The sequence below is a fragment of the Epinephelus lanceolatus genome, chromosome 24 (assembly GCF_041903045.1).
Source record: "Epinephelus lanceolatus isolate andai-2023 chromosome 24, ASM4190304v1, whole genome shotgun sequence".
NCBI classification, from domain to species: Eukaryota; Metazoa; Chordata; class Actinopteri; order Perciformes; family Serranidae; genus Epinephelus; species Epinephelus lanceolatus.
Genome location: NC_135757.1, coordinates 22,709,950 through 22,730,281, shown reverse-complemented (window position 1 = coordinate 22,730,281; position 20,332 = coordinate 22,709,950). Strand labels below are relative to the sequence as shown.

Genomic DNA, 20,332 nt, shown 5'->3' with positions numbered 1-20,332 from the left:
TATGTCAAGTCAGAACATGATATTTTCCTAACCACAGTCACCATATATATAATGTTTTGCTGGTTTACAGAAACATATAATGCCAACTTATTTTGGCAATTGGGTTATGAATTCAATATTCACTCTTCTTTTAGCTCTGTTGTGGCCAACTCCTGTGAAAACTCAGCCCTCCATTATATTTGCCAACTTCTCGCTGACATTGTCTTTCTGCTATTTGGTGCTATTTTGCTAAAAAGGAGCTGCCAACATTGTTGATGAAAGCAGAGAGACTAAACAAAGATATTAAAGTGTAGGGTGTAAAATCAAAACAATTTCTTAAAAGATGTCCAAACAGGCAGCTGAGGTGAACTGTAGAATTGGGTGATAATGTCTGTTGATGTGAATCTACAAGTGACCCCTAACACATTTGACATGGTCATTTGTGTTCTTCTTTGTTTCATGTTATTCATTCATGTTTATTCTGCTTCCTGTTTTATTTTATAGATTCTCTCCTCATGTGTCATGTCTGGTTTTACTTCCTGTCTTTGTCTGTTTTCCTGCCTGTTTTCTATCACACCTGTCTTCACCAGTCTCGTTAGTCCTTCCCTGTTCCCAGAGTCTTCCCCTCACACCTGTTCTGTATTAGTGTTGTTTGCTCCACCCTAGTGTTCCCCACCACACCCTTGTCGTCAGCCAATCCCCATTTCCCTCGTTTTGCCCGTGTCTTATTTTCTGTTTGGATTTTTTACCTGAGATCATCGTATTATCCCGGTTGGTTAACACCTTTTTTTCACAAACGTCTTTATACTGCCTGGCTCAAATCTGACCTGGATTGGGTTAAATCTGTAGGAGGAGTTTGTCAAAGTACAGTACTTGTAAACGGCAAAAAAATAAGAAGTGAATGTAATATGGCTGAATTCCTGTTGAGTTTTGAGTATATCTTTGAGAGGCTTTTGTTTGTTTGTTTTTTCCACACCCAAGTCTGAGACCCATATCAGATGTAAATTTTCCCACCTCTGTTATGTGTGCCAAGTGTCATTAGTTTTGGAGCATCCCTAGTCCCTCAAAAATGTGATTAATTTGACAGAATAATAATAATTTCTTGCATTTCAATAGGGGCCTCACACCAGACAATGCGCAGGCCATAATAAAATTAGTAACTTTGTTTATTTGTGACCACACATACATCACTTTTGGAGTTAAAAGGTGTATTTCCCTTTGTTTTTGGCTGTTTTTGCTGATCCCATAGACATTCAGTCATTAAGCTAATCTCCTACTTTTAGCCTGCATGCAGATGGCATGAAAAAGCACCCATGAGTTCATCTAAATCTGTGTAAGAATGGGAAAAAAGTCAAATACCCCCAAAACTGCCGATCCCTTTAACCTTATAGATTACACGGCTGGTTAAGCTGCAGTAAATAAACAAGCGGGGGAGGCTGCAAACCTGCTTCACACCATTATGCTTCTGCTATGAAGCTTAAATATAGACATGGATCAATTTAGCTGTAGCTTTTTTTCTGACTAATTTCCCAACAGAGTCCAATAAGAAAAGACATTAAGTCAGCACAGTATTCCACACCACACCGGAGTCATTTAGTGAGTGCTGCAGTCCATAACAGAACATACACAACAACACAAGCGAGCTCCGACGAGACTCAAACATCGACTGAGAATATGAAGATATTCTTTTTTTGCATGGCAGAGTTTAAGAAGTCATAGCGTGCGAAGAGTTTTGATGACATACTACAAATGATTCACTGAACTACAGATATTTCATTTATATTATGATATCCAAAACAAAGCTTTTATCACACATGAAGAGGTTTCTATAAAAAGTGCTGTCATGTTTTCACCTGTTTATGTGCTATAGATAGAAATAGCTTCAAAGTCAAGCTGTCTGCATTTAGCCTCTCTTTTATGGGATCAGTTGACACCCAAAGTGCTAAGATTATACATCTGTAACATCAAACGTGCTGCAGTGTGAATCTCGCAGAGGTCATTGTGAGGTGTGAGCCGGTTGCCATATTTTCCCTCCCATTGCTTATCCGCAGTGTGTGCTTCTTCCTTTTGTTTGTGCAGGAAAGGGCAGCTGCTGGAGCCATTGGAGCAGTATATTTTCAATAGGCTGGAAGGCGGGCGTAGCATGTTAACCATCCGCAACATTCGGCAGGGTGATGGGGGCACCTACACCTGCAAGGCCTCTAACAAGGCGGGATCTCAAGAAAGGGAGATCTTCCTGAAAGTGTTTGGTAAGTGTTGACTTACTTGGCAGCTTTCGGACTGAGTCCCCTACTGTAGCCTATATAAAGGACATTGAACAAATATATAAGCACTTGAGTTGAACACAAGTTGAAATAAAAGATTTAAGACTTTTTCCGTGCACAGAAAAGGCTTATTTCCCAGATTTTGTTAACAAATTTCTTAAAACTCTTGTGAGTGTGCATTTCTCCAACATAATCCATAATCCATCCACCTGACAGGTGTGGCATATCAAAATACTGCATGTTTTAAGGGAGCACGCTATTTGCATGCTGACTACAGGAATGTCCATCGGAGCTGTTGAATGTCTATTTCACAACCAGTAGCCATCTTTACCATCATTTCCGAGACTTTGGCAGTACATCCAACCAGCTTCACAACCACAGACCAAGTGTATCCAGACCAGCTCAGGGCCTCCACATCCAGTGTTTTCACCTGCAAGATAGTTCAAGACCAGCCGCCCAGACAGCTGATGCAACAGCTGATTTGCAGAACTGAAGAATTTTTGCCCAGGCCATCTCAGGCTGGTGAAGAAGCTGGATGTGGAGGTCCTGGGCTGGTCTGGATAGACTGTGGTTGTGAAGCTGGTTAGATGAACTGCCAAAGTCTCAGAAATGACACTGGATTATGGATTATGTTGACGAAGTGCTCATTAACACACATTTAAACAAATTTATGAACAACATTTGAGCGAGATAAGTCTTTTGTGCACAATAAATGTATTCAATATTTTATTTCAACTCATGGAAAATGGGCGCACATATGAAAGTGTTGCATTTCTGTTTTTGTTTCGTGTGTATCTGAATACATGATGTTAAACCTTTTTCTTTTGATCACAGAAGCAGAACAATTCTTACATTTGTGACATCATATTCATGATTTAACCTCAGTGTTGTATTTGAGGAAGGCTATACTGCAAAAAAAAATAAGAAAAAGAAAACATACGAGTGATAGCAACTTTTGTATAATATCACAAACAAATTGGTTAAGTCAAGTGTTGTCAGTTTCCCAATTTTGCAACCCCGTCTCACTCTGAAATCCATTGCTTGGGCAGTGACTTACAGTGTCACACACCGCCAAAAAAAGTCTTTCACGTTGGTATGATACACACCCAGCTAGCGAAATGCAGTGGGGCAAGAATGAAAGTTAAAGCAGTGGACGTCTGAGCTGGGCAAGCAGGAGAAGTGGTGGATGGGTCTTACAACCACCGACTTTCACCTTTCATCTGTTTGCTTCCTCTAAGATTGTAAAGCCAAACCTCGTTCTTTTTTCCTAAACCCAACCCAACCAACCTGCATGTTGGCTAAACGCAACCACGTGCATTTGTTGAAGGAAAAAAAAAAAACATCAATTTGTTGTACTGATGTGAGGCGTTTATTTTGAGACTGTATATAAACCTTGCATTTCCTGTGAACATGTAAGTGTATTTTGACAGTAGACAAGGCATGTAACAGGCAAAGCTTGTTACATGCGTCCAGGGTACCTTGCACGTTGTAGCATGGAAAGTCCATGAACAAATGTAGCTATGTGACGAGGTCGGAGTGTGTTGAATTTTAAGCTGAATTAATGGTTAATGCAAAAGGTTTGGATATTGATTCAGTCGGTGTGACTGCACAGTAGATACCTGCAATGTAGGTTTAGATTTCAGTGAATACAGTGTCGGATTTCATCTACTGATAGAATGGTGCGACCAGGGATGGACAATGTACTACAGCAGCTACAAGCATAGGCTATGTGCTATGGCATAACCCCTGAATGGAAAACTATTCCCCTTAAGACAGTTGACTTAACTTACTCTGGTAGTGTTTAGCCATGAAAAAATTTTTGGAAATACATTTTTTAAAAAGGCATCTCTTTCTGAAAATAAGTTCCCTCTTACTGTTTAAATCCAAAGACCACTGTTGACTAATACAGGTATAATACAGCTATTTCTTTGATACAAAAAAGTACCACATTACATTCACCTGCACTGTACTGGTACTAGAGCACAAAAACCCCCAGAGATATCTCAAAATCTAGACAGAGAAAACCAAAACTATCTGCATGTATAGGGACCTCTTAGATGAGTTAGTTGATCTGTCCCTTTAATATGGAACCTGAAATGCCACAACAAAATACTTTAAAATCCTATCATTTAGAAAGTTTGTTTTCATTCAACATTATCTGTCATCTTGTGCTCTTCCAAAGCTTTTAAGCATAATGGCATTGCCCATGACAGTGAACAGTGTTTTATGGTGATCCATAAAGCTTTATTGTAAGGACCTCCACAAATTCCATTTCATAAAAACTGTTTTTTAAAAGCACAAATGTCACCAATGGCCCTCAGCCCACGACAATAACAACTGCATCAATATGATATATCTCTGCTGAAAGGAAATATTTCATTTATTGCTTCATATTTCATTTACTGCACTCCTAATAAAAAATTTCAATTTATATTTTCATAAACCTGCTGGCTATTTCCTCACAGATCACTCTGATAGTGCATATCCGGCTCATGAAAATGTATGGAGATTTGTGCTCGAGTCATCAACATCCTTTCAAGATGTGAGAAGCGCTTGTTCTTCAAAATGCACATTTAAATGAAGAAGTTAAGGGGGAGGGAGGAGTTGAAATGCAGTTGTAAGTTAGTTTTATTACTCCTGACAGCACAGGTGGGAGGAGAACAGGGCATTTAAGTTAGGACAAGGTGTGTGCGCAGGTGTGTACGTGTTCCTCACTCAGTACTTTATATTTAATGTCTGACATGTTTCTGCCAGCTTTTTTTGTTTTTATGTTAACTTAAAAATGAAATATCAGCCTTAACTTCCCTCCATGATGGATATACTGCAGTTAAGATCACATTTCACACGACCCAACAAAGATGATGAGACATGACATTTTGTATGGAAGCCCTAAATGGACATGGTTTCAAACATTTTATTTCCTCCATTTCCCTGTAATACCTGTAATTGCTTTATCAAGGGAATGGGATAATTTACTGAAGATAACGAGCTTTGTTTTCCTGAGATAACTAGATATCAAAGCCTAGGCTATACACTCACTGGCCACTTTATTAGGTACACCTTGCTAGTACCGGGTTGGACCCCTTTTGCCTTCAGAACTACCTTAATTCTCCATGGCACAGATTCAACAAGGTGCTAGAAACATTCCTCAGAGACATCGGTCCATATTGACATGATAGTGTCACACAGTTGCTGCAGATTCATCAGCTGGACATCCATGATGTGAATCTCCCATTCCAGCACATCCCAAAGGTGCTCTACTGGATTGAGATCTGGTGACTGTGGAGGCCATTGGAGTACAGTGAACTCATTGTCATGTTCAAGAAACTAGTTTGAGATGATCTGAGCTTTGTGCCATGGCGCGTTACCCTGCTGGAAGTAGCCATCAGAAGCAGACAATGTTTTTTCAATCTTCTATTGTCCAATTTTGGCAAGGTTGTGTGAACGGTAACCATAGTTTCCTGTTCTTAGCTGACAGGAGTGGCACCTGGTGTGGTCTTCTGCTGCTGTAGCCCATCTGCTTCAAAGTTGGACATGTTGTTGGTTCAGAGATGGTCTTCTGCAGACCTTGGTTGTAACCAGTGGTTATTTGAGTTACTGTTGCCTTTCTATCATCTTGAACCAGTCTGGCCATTCTCCTCTGACCTCTGGCATCAACAAGGCATTTTTGCCCAGAGAACTGCTGCCCACTGGATATTTTCTCTTTTCCGGACCATCCTCTGTAAACCCTAGAGATGGGTGTGTGTGAAAATCCCAGTAGATCAACAGTTTCTGAAAGCCTGGCACCAACAACCATGCCACGTTCAAAGTCACTTAAATCACCTTTCTTCCCCATTCTGATGCTCAGTTTGAACTCCAGCAGGTCGTCTTGACCATGTCTACATGCCTAAATGCATTGAGTTGCTGCCACATGATTAGCTGATTAGCTATTTGCATTAATGAGCAGTAAAACAGGTGTACCTAATAAAGTGGCCGGTGAGTGTATTTGACCTAAATCATCACAGGAACCATTACATTCTGTGGAGTAGTGTCAGATGAACAACAGCATATGTTGCGTGTTAGTAATATAGTGATAATATGCACTGGACGGTGGCAGTTGTTGACACAGCAGCCAACAACTGAAGTTGTCAAATACCACCACTATGTAAGATACCAACACACAAAGGCACCTTTCGTGGCGTTATGACATGCACCAGCTGGCTGCCATTTGTAACAGTGCTGGCAACTGCTGTATTATAAAGTTAAGTAGCTGTTTGTTATTCAGTTCCTCTACAGCAGGAAACAGCACTTCATAATAAAAGATCTGTGCCAGAAATTCACTGTACTTAAAAATAAAGTGTGGTTTTTACAAAGTACTTACTTTAGCAAGTCACTTGCAACCCACTTTAGGACCGCGGCCCACCAGTTGGGAACCACTGACCTAGTGCGCCTCAGGGGGATGAGAACGCATTGGTCGTTCAGTTGATCTAACGGAAACTGTGAGCACCAAAGTAGAATTGAATCAGATTCACTGGCATGGTAAACAAGAGAGGCAAAGACAAGTGCTGACTCTATACCTTTGAAGTGCTCCTAAAGTCTAGATATGTGTCCTATCCTCAGTTATTTATATTCTTCTGTAAAGGTCCACTGATCAAAAGAATCAAAAGGGTTCTTTATGAAAAATAATCAAAATTGTGAAAATTTTCATGTGAATCCCATTGCTAACTGTATGCTAACTATATTCCTCAAACGGAGACCGCAGTCCCACTGACAAACGATATTTTTGGTTTTCCAGCAACAGGTTGTTGGGTATGCTTGTTTTTGTTACCTTACTGGCTACAATATGAACATGTCTCAGAGCTTTTTCTGTCTAATTTCATCCTGGGACAGGACCCAGAGTACAATGTGCACCCAGTTTAGAAGGCCAGTGGGCTCTGTTACGTATTTTAATAGCCACCATACTAGAAACTCTGATGGCCTTTTCTTAAAATCATAGGTCAGTAACAGTCATTATGTAATGTAGTACCAAAACAATATCGGTGTTAATAGAAGGCTAGGAAGGTATTTAACTCAAGTGTTTTGGGATCACTACGTTTACACGGACAGTTTAATTCCACTTTTAATCGGAATGAAAGGCCATTCCGATTAAAAGTGGGCATGTAAACGGTCATTCCGATTGAAAATTAAATCCGATTAAAGGGGGTGGTTTATTCTGTTTGTCATTCCGATTGAAAGAATTTTGTGTGCATGTACATGCTCATTCCTCTTAAAGTTCATTCCGATCTTTCTGCGCATGCTCGTTTCCTTGCCCTGCTGGCACGATGACATATATAGCGCGCATAGCAACGGGCTGAGATAGAGCAGTCGGACTCGTTGCAGTCACTGGTTTCCATACGCCAAAGCACAATCTCCCTTCTTCGACCTTCTACCTCCCTTCTCCTCCTCAACAGACGAAGCATTAGCAGAACAAGGTTGTTGTCGTACTGCTGCTTCAAGAATACAAGCAAAACACGCCTGAAAAAGGCACTAAGAACGGCGTCTTCAAGCATCTTGTTATCCGGAGCGAGGACTACAGTGTTTTCTTCCGGTAAACGTAAACACGTAACATCCGCCCCTCCCCTATCCGATCAGAAACCTTCCCTGCCCCAAACCTTGCACAGACCCGAATAAAGGTGATTAAACTGATCTCCCGTGTAAACCCTCATTCTGAATGAGTATTTCCCATGTAAACTACCTGGAAAACTTTAATTCCAAATGATTTCATTCAGATTTATTTCATTCTGAATGAGAAGCCATCATGTAACTGCACCCTATGACTGAAAATTAAAGCACAAGTCACGTATTGATTGGGTGAGGTTACATGATGGCTTCTCATTCGGAATGAAATAAATCTGAATGACAACATTTGGAATCACATTAATCCTCAATCAAGGCCTGACATGGGCTGAACTTGCTTTAAGCCTTGATGTTACAGATAATATATACATTAGCCATCCACATGAGGGCTCAAGTCATCCATCAGTCGTCAGCATGGCATGTCAAGTGTGGTGGAAATCTCAAGTACACTGTTTTCACATGATCTCAAGGTAATTGTTATTTTCAAGAAAACAAACTATGATAATCTCAAACCTTGAGAAATTGATCTCATTATCCCTGTAAAACAACATCTGCTTTTTCAAGATAAGACAACAAATAAAATGAACTTGTTATCACAGGAAACAGAGGAAATGAAATGTTTAAATCATAGCAGTTTACGGCTTCCATCATTTGTGGGCATTTAAATGCTAGTGTTAAGGCTTAAATTCTATGATCACAAGTATGCCAGCCAAGCTCAGACAGTCGCTGCAATAAATGTCTCCTTTCTCAAATGTGTATTATTGCATGATTACAGGTGATAAAAAGAGCTCAGGCAGTGAGATTTTCAGCCCGAAATGAGATGAACGATGTGACAAGAGAAGATGTGATTCAGGAGGAGAAAAGGGGGAAATTTATTTCTTGAGTTTTCAGTTTATAAAGCTGCACCAGCTGCTGGATATTCACTCTCACAGATGGGTTTCTACATGTAGTCCCATGACCATGTGTTGCCGGCAAACAGGTTACTGTGGCAATTAATTGCTTGAAGCCGATTCATTCCTGTTTCGCATTTATACACTTCAACATCTGGGGGCTCGGTATCACCACAGTGTGCCGTGTGGCTGCTGTGTAGAGGCGCTGTAGCAGCCCTCGAGCTGTGAACGCCAGAAATGTTCCAGCTATTATCAGACTGCAGGGGTTGTGCCTGGCTTTTTAGGGTCATTTGTTGCCAAAAGAAACCGTCCACCATTTACACTGTTAAGAAGAAGCTGCGTGGCATTATCTGCCCAGGTTTGGTCTTTGGTGTCTTTGACATTATATCCACAGGCAGCAGTCAACAATGTAGCAGAGATAAGTTTACAGCTATCTGAAGCTTCAACAGTACACGTCAGGTTTTAGTAAAAGAGCAAGGTGTTTATTTCTAAACTCCATTTTTCAGCAGCCATACTGGAAGAAATGAATCATAGAAGGAGCAGAGATACACATCTCTCTGTAGCTTGCGTCTCTCTGATCTGTTGTCAGTAGTCTGTGAAATACAGCATCCTTTTAATGGCTGTTTCATAATTCAGACAAGGTGGCTGAACACCTCATTGCATTGTTGTCTTTCATTTTTTTTTCCAATGACAAGAAACACATTAAGTACACTGTTAACTGTTCTTTATGGAACACTAGTGCAGTGCAAACAGGCCAGTTGCCCGTTGCTATTCAAACTCATTGTTTCCCAAAATTCCCAGAATTGTTTTTGCCTCCAACTAAGCCCCGCCCACCAAAAACAGCATGCTGTTCACTAACAGGAAAAGGGCTATTGCACCAAATTTTAAACTGCACATCAGTTCTGTTCTTGAAATATGCAATGGACACACATATACATACATACAGAGATTTCTTAGCAGTAAGCAGGATGGAACAAGACAGCACACGCGACTAAATTACATCACTTTTCATCTCAACATACCTCATGCAATAAACTGCAAAGCACAGATTGATGACATGTATAACAGAGGAGTGTCTGACAGAGGGTTTTTCTGTCAAACATTATAAGAGGCATCAGGAACGACAGGAGGGAATCTATGCTGACATTTGCTTTGTGGATCTGAGCAGCTGAAACAACAAATGCACACATAATCGTTATCAGATATCAGTCAGCACCATATTTAGTTTTCTGATATCTGTCAGCAGGTGGGAGAAGAGCTTTATGTAAAGTCAAATATTGCTATAGAGGGATGAAAATGGTGTTATGCTGCAGGAGAAAGCAGCACCTTGGGGATTTTAGACTCTTTTCTTGCATTAATAGACCACAAACAAAGCGTGAAATGTTAATGTAAGCATCACTAACACTTTAGTTTGTCATGAGCCAACAATGAGTCATACCGCAGCAAAACTGTGTCAGAAAGCTCTATCGGTTGTCATTATGTCACTTTCTGCTCAAACACTGACACCATTAATGGCTTTATCACAGTGTGAGGGTAAGACTGAGCCTGCTTTTCATGCACAGAGTGTCAGGACTGGCAACATTTGCAAGTTTAATTATTACAATTGCTATAATTAATATAATAAAGTGTAATTATAGTTATTAACAAATGCCAGAGTAAAATACTCTTGTTTTTAATAAGACTGGGTTAAAAAGAAACTTCATTTAAATTTACGCATCAAACTAAAAACACCCCAAACCTGGAAGGTCAAATTAATTCTGGATTTTTATCTTTTAGCGCAGAAATGCTGCTCAGTTCTTTCCCATTTAGAGTTGAAATGTTTTAGATAATGCGTTATTAATAATGTTCCCTGCAGAGTGGTTTTTGCACCATGCTTGATAAATGAGACGTTTTCCATTTAATATTTGCATGATGAAGGGCATCTGGGGCAAAACGGCTGCAGATAAGGTGGTGATGAAGAACTGGTTCAGACCGGTCTCAGTACTATTAAGAGTTTTATCTTTGTGTGGGAGTGAGCCACCTTTGAATGCGCATTTTTGTTGCATTATGGAGTGAAAGGCTCTACATGCATGTTTATTTCCAACACAAAAAGCCACTGTGAGGTTTAATAGATGTGGACGATCGTTTAAAGTGCTCCTCACATCTTTTTCCTCTCTGCAGAAATCAACTTAACAAGCAATTTTGTCTCATTAGGAGGCTTTAAAGCTTATTTTTTTCTTACAACAAGCAAAACTTGGGTTGAGATAAGTTCAGTTGTTTCTGCTGAAGCTTCCTTTTGTCTTCACACAAAACAGAATCAGACAGATTGCTGCGCTATTATCAAGATTTTTTTTAAAATTAAGCTGATTTGTTTTATAAACAAGTGAAATTACCCATTTTTACTGGCAAATCTCTTTGACTTGCTTTTGGAAAACCAGATTTTAAGACTCAATTTGAGACTAAGTAACTCATTAGAGTGGTTGTTTTTGTTTGGAAACTTGTATCTAATATCATTCCAGTCACCAGAATAAAAAGTTCATTGTATTGTATGTTTCTGCAAACCACAGATGTGTCACATTTGTATGTTTCATACGTGTCATATCCGCATATCTAAAGTGAAGTGGCTCTGATTACATGTATATGAGCTGAATTCCTCATCAGGAAAAGTGGATGGAGAATGGCATGAGACCTAGTCAAGACAGCAAGGCAGCAGACAGCAGCAGACCACAGGTTAAGACAGATAAGAGTGGATATTTTTCAACAGGAGTTCAGGATATGTATAGCCATGTTTGGGGTTTTCTTTTTAACAAGGGTCTGGGACATTTCCGGCCATGCTTGTAGCAAACAAACAGTGTCTTTTTAAACAAGCATTTGGGACAGTTTCAACGGTTTTTCAGCAACAAAAGTGGGATTTTTTTTTGAGACGTCAGGACAGCCATGTTTGGTGACAAAAGCCATTATTTTTTAGCAACAGTTCAGGGCATGTCCATCCTTGTTTGTGAACAGAAGTGGGTGTTACCGGGTTAGGTATTTGCCCAGCCCTGTTTATAGTGACCGAACCAAGTCTTTCTTTGGTTCACAAGTTTTTGTAGCAAGAAAAGTAGGTCTTTTTTAAAAAGAGTTTGGGACATTTCCATCCGTGTTTGCAGCAAAGCAGTTCTTTCTTTAACAACAGTTTAGGACATGTCCAGCTGTGTTTATTAATAGAAGCAGCTGTTGTTTTGTTTTGTTTTGTTTTTAACAGAAGTGAAGGATATGTCCAGCCCTTTTTGTAGCAACCAAACAGGGTCTTTCTTAACACAAGTTCTGGAAATTTCCATCCTTGTTTGTATCTTTTTTAACAATAGTTTTGGACATTTCCAGCTGCGTATGCAACAAACTGGGTCTTTTTTTCAACAAGGGTTTGGGACATTTCTAGCACTGTTTGCTGCAACAAAAGAGGACCTTTTTTAACAAGAGTCTGATACATTTCCCTCTGTGTTTGTAAGTAAAACATTCAATGCACAATGACAAGTGCTTTACTTTAAGCCTATTGTTTATTTCAGGAACCTTAAAGTGATAGTTCAGGTTTTTGGACATGAAGTTGTGTGAAACACTGACCATCTGTAGCTCTGATGTGACGGTGTAACTACTCTCAACGAGCCTCCTGCTCTGAGAAATGGCCCGTAGCTTACCAGAGAAAAAGTAGTTCTGAAGATGTACGGGGGACACGTAACCAAAAGGTTTTAAGCTACAAAAAAGTATGCATATGTTTTGTTAGACTATTTCAATAATTTTAAAACATCCCCGCATTAAGTCAGACCTTGCTATCAATTGGGACTATTTTCTGGCCAGTATCACTCCGCCGTGCAGGCCTGCAGGACAGCACGGCAACAGAAATCAATTAGACAGTTCATCACCACGCCATGCAGGTGCGCAGGATAGCAACGGCTAACGAAAACTTCATCGGCTGTTTCCAACAGAGAACCAGTAGGCTATTATTAGTGAGGAAAAAGATGTACTAGCCCTATATATACCTACTACTACAGCGCAAACACCGGCTCAGGCTCACGACACACCCTCGTCAGCTGCTATAGGTAAACAGAGGAATACCAAAATGGTGCGAACTTGTGATTTCCCCAGCTGTGGGAATAAAAACATTGCCGGCTCCCAATTCCATCGGTTTCCTGTTACAAATGTAACCCGTAGGCAACTTTGGCTAACCCACCATCAGAACAAAGCAGAGACTGGTCGTAATCACATATGAATTCATATTTCTATGTGATTGATTACTCGTGTCACGGATTTAGCAGTTAGCCTAATATAATAAAGTAAATGCCGACGGTAAAACGAGGCTGCGTATAATGTACTCTCCACAACACAACAGACTATTAGTTCAATCAAACATTTTGTTTTACAGACAATCAGTTACAGACATCGTTATATAGACTGGTATTAGGTAATATATCTCTCTTTGGACACAGCAGTGCGGAAATTGCGTTTTCTCTCTCCGTCAGGATCTGTGGGCAGCTGAAGTGAGCCTGACATAAGCGCAGTTGCTTCACCCTTGCCGGCTTGGTAGCAAGGTTCATCCCAATTGACACAAGCCAAAGTTGCCTAAGGGTTACATCTTTAACAGGAAACCGATGGAATTGGGAGCCGGCGATGTTTTTATTCCCACAGCTGTTGGCACCATTTTGGTATTCCTCTGTTTACCTACAGCAGCTGACGAGGGTGTGTCATGAGCCTGGGCCGGTTTTTGCGCTGTAGTAGTAGGTATATATAAGGCTAGTACATGTTTTTCCTCACTAATAATAGCCTACTGGTTCTCTGTTGGAAACAGCCGATGAAGTTTTCGTTAGCCGTTGCTATCCTGCGCACCTGCACGGCGTGGTGATGAACTGTCTAATTGATTTCTGTTGCCGTGCTGTCTTGCAGGCCTGCACGGCGGAGTGATACTGGCCAGAAAATAGTCCCACTTGATAGCAAGGTCTGACGTAATGCGGGGATGTTTTAAAATTATTGAAATAGTCTAACAAAACATATGCATACTTTTTTGTAGCTTAAAACCTTTTGGTTACGTGTCCCCCGTACATCTTCAGAACTACTTTTTCTCCGGTAAGCTACGGGCCATTTCTCAGAGCAGGAGGCTTGTTGAGAGTAGTGACACCGTCACATCAGAGCTACAGATGGTCAGCGTTTCACACAACTTCATGTCCAAAAACCTGAACTGTCACTTTAATATACAGGAAAATATCACTTAAAGCAGAAATAAACCACCAAAAATATTTTAGAGCCTGTACTAAATTTCTGAAATGAGATTTTTAAGGAAGCCAAGTTCTTCATAGCTTCAAAGGTATCTTTAACCCTGTGGTTAGGTAAGGCTCCATTCTTAGGGCATTGATTTATTCACTGGAGGTCCTTGCAGGTGTGTGTGTGTGTGTGTGTGTGTGTGTGCCTGTTTGTATGCTTGTGTGACCCCATGTTTTGACAAGCTCCCAGAATCCCCAGAGATGGCTCCTCCACCCCGAGGTTGAAGCCATGTGAAATTGCCAAACACTCCTTAGATCCCCCCTGGGTGGTGTTAAAAGCCTTCACTACAGTAGTCGCTATTTTCCATTCACTACTCTTTTCCTTTTGGATTTTATGCCATGCTACCTTGCAAGCACCCTGTTAAGGACTTAAGTGCAGTGTGTGTGTGTGTGTGTGTGTGTGTGTGTGTGTGTGTGTTGAGGGGATCCATGATTCATGTGACATGCACTGTGCCCTTGACATGCGTGGTGTTCCAGGGCTTGCTTAGAGCATCTTATCAGGAGGTGGCGAGCGGGGAGCAGCCCCTAACGGCACGCTTTGCAGCACTTATCATGGTGCGACTCACACGGTGCTGGAGAGGCCTCTTTCCAGACAAAAATCTATATTTATTTAAAACTAAAAAGGTGGAACACACACAGGAGGAGGGGCGCTTTTATATGTTTTGTGCTTTAAAACTTCAGCAAAGTCAGTTTTTGTGTTGTCATCTAGGCCAAGGCATCTGCACAAAATAGGCCAGAGGGCATGCTTTCCCGCTATGCCCAAACTGTGGAGTACGACTGCAGTGTATAAATGATCTTGGCCTAGACTGTCAGCACCAAAGTCATGCATCAGCTCTGTGTTTAAACCCCCGTGGTATAGCCTTCATCTCCCCTCCCTTATGAGTTAGATCTTTGACAGTTTCTCTCCCGCTCACCCTTTTACTTACTCAGACCTCCCTCCTCCCTCACACCTCCTTCCCCCTGCCTTTCAATCTATTCTTCTTCTTCACTCACTTATCTAATTTCTTTCTCTTATTCACCTCCTCCTCCCCCCTCGTCCTCTTGTGGCCTCCAGTCCAGCCCCATATCACCCAGCTGAAAAACGTGACAGCCGTAGAGGGCAGCGCCGCCATGATCTCCTGTGTGGCTGAGGGCGAGCCTCTGCCCGATATTTCCTGGAGGAGAGCCAGCGACGGCCAGACCTTCGTGGATGGAGACAAGGTAGAAACTGCCAGAAAGTCCATCTGGCTGTGTGTGAGTGTGTGTGTGTGTGTGTGTGTGTGTCATTATACAGAACGAGGGCTATAAGTTTGGGCACATAGGATACAACTTAAAGAAAATATATGACATGGAGATGAAAAAAATCTGCCAGTTTTGCATAACATACATATAAAGTATGTTTAATAACGAACAGGAATTTACAAAAATGCATATGTATGTGTAGATGGCATTTATCTAAATTAACGTCAGTTCCACCATAAACCAATCCCACATAACAGTAACACAAAAAATACCATATAGTAGAGAGACCACCTCCCTGACAAGTAGGGGTGTTGAAATTAATCATTTCTACGATGCATCGCGATGCGGATATGGACGATTGTGCATCGATGCACTGACTGAGCATAATCGATTATAGCATCCTCACGTTGCTGCTTGATTTTTCGGTCGCGACTGGTTAATAAAGTTGTCGATTTCAAAATAACGTCGTCATAGTAACATCGCATTGAATTGTGGGAGAACAACATCAGTGCAATATGGCGAAGGCAGACGAAACTCATCGAGAGCCAGTAATAAAAAACACACCTAGTATTTTGAAAGCGGACATCTGGGCACATTTCGGATTTTATGAAATTACCGGGAAGCACGAACTGGACAAGACGCACGCTGTGTGTAAAGTTTGTCACACAAAAATTAAATATCTTGGAAATACAACTAACTTGAGGAATCACGTTAGCCGTTTTCACTCCGAGAAGCTAACGCCTGCCACCGTGAAGGAAAGACCGGATCCAGCTCAGCCAAGAATTGATGAAAAACTGTCAATTTTGCCGCCGAATGCTGAGAAAGCTAAAAGAATCACCCAGTCTGTGGCGGCTTTCATAGCTAAGGATCTACGGCCTTATTCGGTTGTGGAAAACTCCGGGTTTCGCCACCTGTTGAAGACGCTGGAGCCACGGTATAAGCTTCCTTCACGTAGCCACTTCACAGACAAAGTCATACCTGCACTCTACAATGAAACTAAAGGCCAGGTAATGGCGTCAATGAGCCAAGCTAGTCGAGTAGCCATAACATGTGATTCCTGGACGTCTGTTGCGACTGAGTCTTATTTAACAGTAACGGTGCATTACGTTAACGAGGACTGGCAGATTTTGTCGCACGTGCTGCAAACGAGAGCCGTGTACGAGTCTCACACAGGTGCTCATCTGGCCGAGCTGCTGTCTCATGTTGTGGAAGAATGGCAGCTGTCAGAGAAAGATGTAGTGCTGGTGACAGACAACGCGTCTAATATGATTGTTGCAGCTCAAGTCGGAAAATTCCCTCATGTGAAATGCTTTGCCCATACACTGAATCTCGCGTCCCAGAGGGCGCTTCAGGTGTCCACGCTCTCCAGGCTTCTGGGCAGAGTGCAACGGATAACAACATTCTTCCACCGCAGCACTATAGCGAACCACACTTTGAAAGTGAAACAGAAATGTCTGGGCCTGAAAAATCATAAGCTGCTAACTGATGTTGCCACAAGGTGGAACAGTGCATACGACATGGTCGAGAGGTTCTTGGAGCAACAACCTGCAATCTGTGCCACCTTGCTGTCTCCAGAGGTGAGGAGAGGACAGTCAGACCTCTGCACTCTCAATGAAACAGATGTGTCAAATGCAGAGGACGCTGTGAGTGCATTAAAGCCAATGAAGGATGCAACCACACTGATGTCAGAAGAGAGCAACCCAACAGTGTCTCTCATTGCTCCAATACATGCACAGCTTCTCCAGAACATGACAGACACCATCGGAGACTCACCCATGATCCACGAGATCAAGAATGCCATCAAGACAGATCTCCTGAAGAGGTACAACAGTGAGGCAGAGAAGAAGATCCTTCATACAGCCTCTGCCCTGGATCCCCGTTTTAAGGGACTGCCCTTTCTAACAGAGGAGGAGAGACTGGAGATCTACAGAGGAGTGACCGAGGAGGCTGCATCTTTGGAGGTAATTTTACCAGGTTTCATGTAAAATTTATTAAAACAAACTTAAAATGCTCATAATAGTATTAATAGTAGTTACAAAGAGTGAAAGTTTTTATAAGACAGAAAAAAATTATCCTAATAAATGTGAGCTTGACAGAATAAGTGCTAACTGTTAGTTTAATGCAATTTTCTTTTTTGTGTTCTTTTGTTCAAACCAAGAATGAGAGGACACTCAGGAGGACAGAAGTGGATGAAGCGCCTGGGGGAATGGGGACTCTGGAAGAAGAGAGACCCACAGAGGACAGCCCCTCTGCTCCCAAAAGAAAGGCCCCATCATCACTGCTTGTGAGTTTGCTGGGACAGTCCTTCACTGACACTGAAGGTACAGTAGAACCAAAGACCCCCTATGCCAGGGCTGAAGAGGAAATGGAGAGATACTGTAAAGCCCCAGCTCTCCCTCTAACTGAGGATCCTTTAAACTGGTGGCGTGTCCAGGAGGTCACATTTCCCCTCCTCTCTCAGCTGTCAAAGCGGTACTTGTGTATCCCAGGCACAAGCGTGTCTGCAGAGCGAGTTTTCTCCACTGCAGGAGATGTTGTCACTGCAAAGAGAAGTGCTCTCAAGCCAGAACATGTGGATCAACTGGTGTTCTTACAGAAGAACCTACAAATTCCCAAATGCTGATCAGTGAGCCATGTTTGTGATATTTGGCACATTCAGGAAGTGCCCTGTGTCCAGTGCTGCTATTTGAAAACCTTTTTGTAGATTACAGCACTAGAATGCTTTGTTTTTGAGAATTGACCATTTCCACACAATGGGTAGGCTAGGCCTATACTCTTTATTTCAGTTTACAATTGGATTTAATATTAGGAGCTTCTGTTAACATTTTTGATATCATAAAACAGTACACTACACTGTATAAACTAGTAGTTCATTGCTACCTGTGGTTTGTTGTGTTCAGACACATTGTGATGTTTGCCACATTCAGGAAGTACCCTGTTTTACAGTAGAAGACAGATTTATGTGTGGTTTAGGGAGGATGACCATTTTCACACAAAGATTATAGGTAGTTGGCTACTAGGCCTCTACAATTTATTTTGGTTTAAAGCCTAATTTGCTGTTCATACATTGACATTTATGTTATTTGTGTTTATGTTATTTATGTTTTTGAAGAAGAAGTACACTGTGCTTTATTGATGCTATTTTAGTATTTACTGTTAGAAATACTGCTGTTGCTTGCTTTGTTCAGACTCAAGTCATATTTCTGATGCTTGCCACATTCAAGACATTCAGTGTCCTTTTTTGAGTATAGGACAGTTGCTAAAGGTTGCAGCTGGCCTGCAGAAGTATTTGTTTTATTTAATTTAATTCATTTATTTTGGTTTATTAAGACATCGATGTTACTTACCGGTAATCCTGAAGCACTTTCTAATAAAGAAGGGAGTTCATATTTATCTGACTGCTTGTATTAATTGATTAAAAAAGTAACCATGCTCAGTAATATAGGAAATTAAGAATGCAGTGCATCGTGATGCATCGTGATGCATCGTGGAATCGAATTGAATCGAATCGTTAACAGGATAATCGTAATCGAATCGAATCGGGAGACCAGTGAAGATGCACAGCCCTACTGACAAGGTGTCATCACACAGCAACACATTAGATAATGTGGCAAAAAAAATAAATCTTCCTCTGCAGTCTTAAATTGCTTCTGATAGCATTACCACATATGATTGAAAGCAGCCAATCAGAGCAGAGAACTCTCTAGCACAGCTGTCATCGCTGCTCATGAACTGCAATGAAACTGTCAAACAAGGCAGCGCTGATCAAAAACGAGTCAAGATTCTGTTACTGCCTTGTCTTTTTCTCATCTGAAGTATTTTCTGAAACATATTTTAGTGTACTGTTTAGCTGTAAAAGAGAAAGTTTGCTCCAGCTGGTTGGCAGGGCTTGGTACTTTGGTACAACATGGTGGCCAGGTCACAAACTTTGTTGTTTCACAGGCAAACAGTACACTAACATTTCTTAAAACATTTGAGGTGAGGAATTATAGTTAAATCAGGAGAGACAGAAGAACGAAGTAAAGATGATATTTATTACAGAATATGAGTGTGCACATTAACAGATGATTTATGCCGATTACGATTTAACAGAGGTCTTTGGGGCTTGGACACCAAAGGGAGATATTTTGTGATCGAGGGACATCTGAGTGGCAGTAAGATAAATCCCCCCATGGACTCCAGACACTGTTGGTGGTGGCTGCTGACTCTGAGGCAGATGAGGCTGATGAATCCGTAAAGACTAGGTGGTAATCAGGAGATGGAGGGTGCACACAACGGCAGCGAGAAAGAACTACAGAAGAGAAAGAACCATATTTATAATGAGGAGCAGTAAGATGATAGGCTGACAGAGAAGGTGTGTCGCTGTGCTATTGGTTGATTGTAAATCAGCTAGAAAACAGCTGATGACAGACCCAGACAACGACACCTAGAGGTAGTGAGTGAGCATACCTGCAAGGAGTGAATGGCAGGGTGAGAAAGAAGCTGAGAAGAAGCTGCAGCTTATAACACCTGCCCTTTTATCAGCACATCATATTCAGCAATCAACAACAAAACAGGCAAACAACACAAAATAGCACCAAAAAAAAGTTGATTTTTTTTAGTGTTATTATTGTCAACATATCAGGTAATAACATAAAAAGTTTCTTGCACTTACAAAATATTTCTTTTTTCATTGGTTTTACAAGATATTTTCTTGTTATAACAAGAAATTTAACTTGTTATAACAAGTTTGTTGTAAAAAATAAAAAGAAAGAAACTTTCGTTGGTATAAAAAGATACGTTTCTTGTTATAAAATGAAAATATCTTGTAAAAACTTGAAAAACTTTTCACGTCATTACCTGATACCGGTCATTTTTTATGGCCTGGCAGTTCTGTGCTTCTGTAGAAATACACAAAGCAGTACCAGAATCTTACTTTATATTTGATCAGCTCTGCCTAGTTTGACAAGCAGTGACTGGGATAATTGACAGCTGCATTAAAGACTCCTCTGCTCCGATTGGTTGTTTGCCTTCAGCCATGGCAGAATCAAGCAAATGCCATTAGAAACAGTAGCAAAAGAAGAAGGGACATGATTTTGTCTTATGTTCTTCTATGTGGATGTAATGAGAGTTT

General features: G+C 41.1%; 2 protein-coding genes across 4 annotated transcripts in view; both read left to right on the top strand.

The window, feature by feature from the left end:
* Positions 1–20,332, top strand: part of ncam2a (neural cell adhesion molecule 2a) — a 546,541-nt gene that overhangs the window by 426,018 nt on the left and 100,191 nt on the right. For all 3 annotated transcript variants that reach the window (XM_078165636.1, XM_078165635.1, XM_078165634.1), the window contains exons 7-8: positions 2,059–2,228; positions 15,053–15,198. In XM_078165636.1, the coding sequence (XP_078021762.1) occupies positions 2,059–2,228; positions 15,053–15,198 (316 nt within the window). The remainder of the gene's footprint in view (positions 1–2,058; positions 2,229–15,052; positions 15,199–20,332) is intronic.
* LOC144461954 (E3 SUMO-protein ligase ZBED1-like) lies at positions 16,230–18,431 on the top strand. Its single transcript, XM_078166008.1, has 2 exons — positions 16,230–17,180; positions 17,378–18,431. Exons 1-2 carry the CDS (start codon positions 16,230–16,232, stop codon positions 17,840–17,842), a joined length of 1,416 nt encoding a protein of 471 aa, XP_078022134.1. The 3' UTR covers positions 17,843–18,431.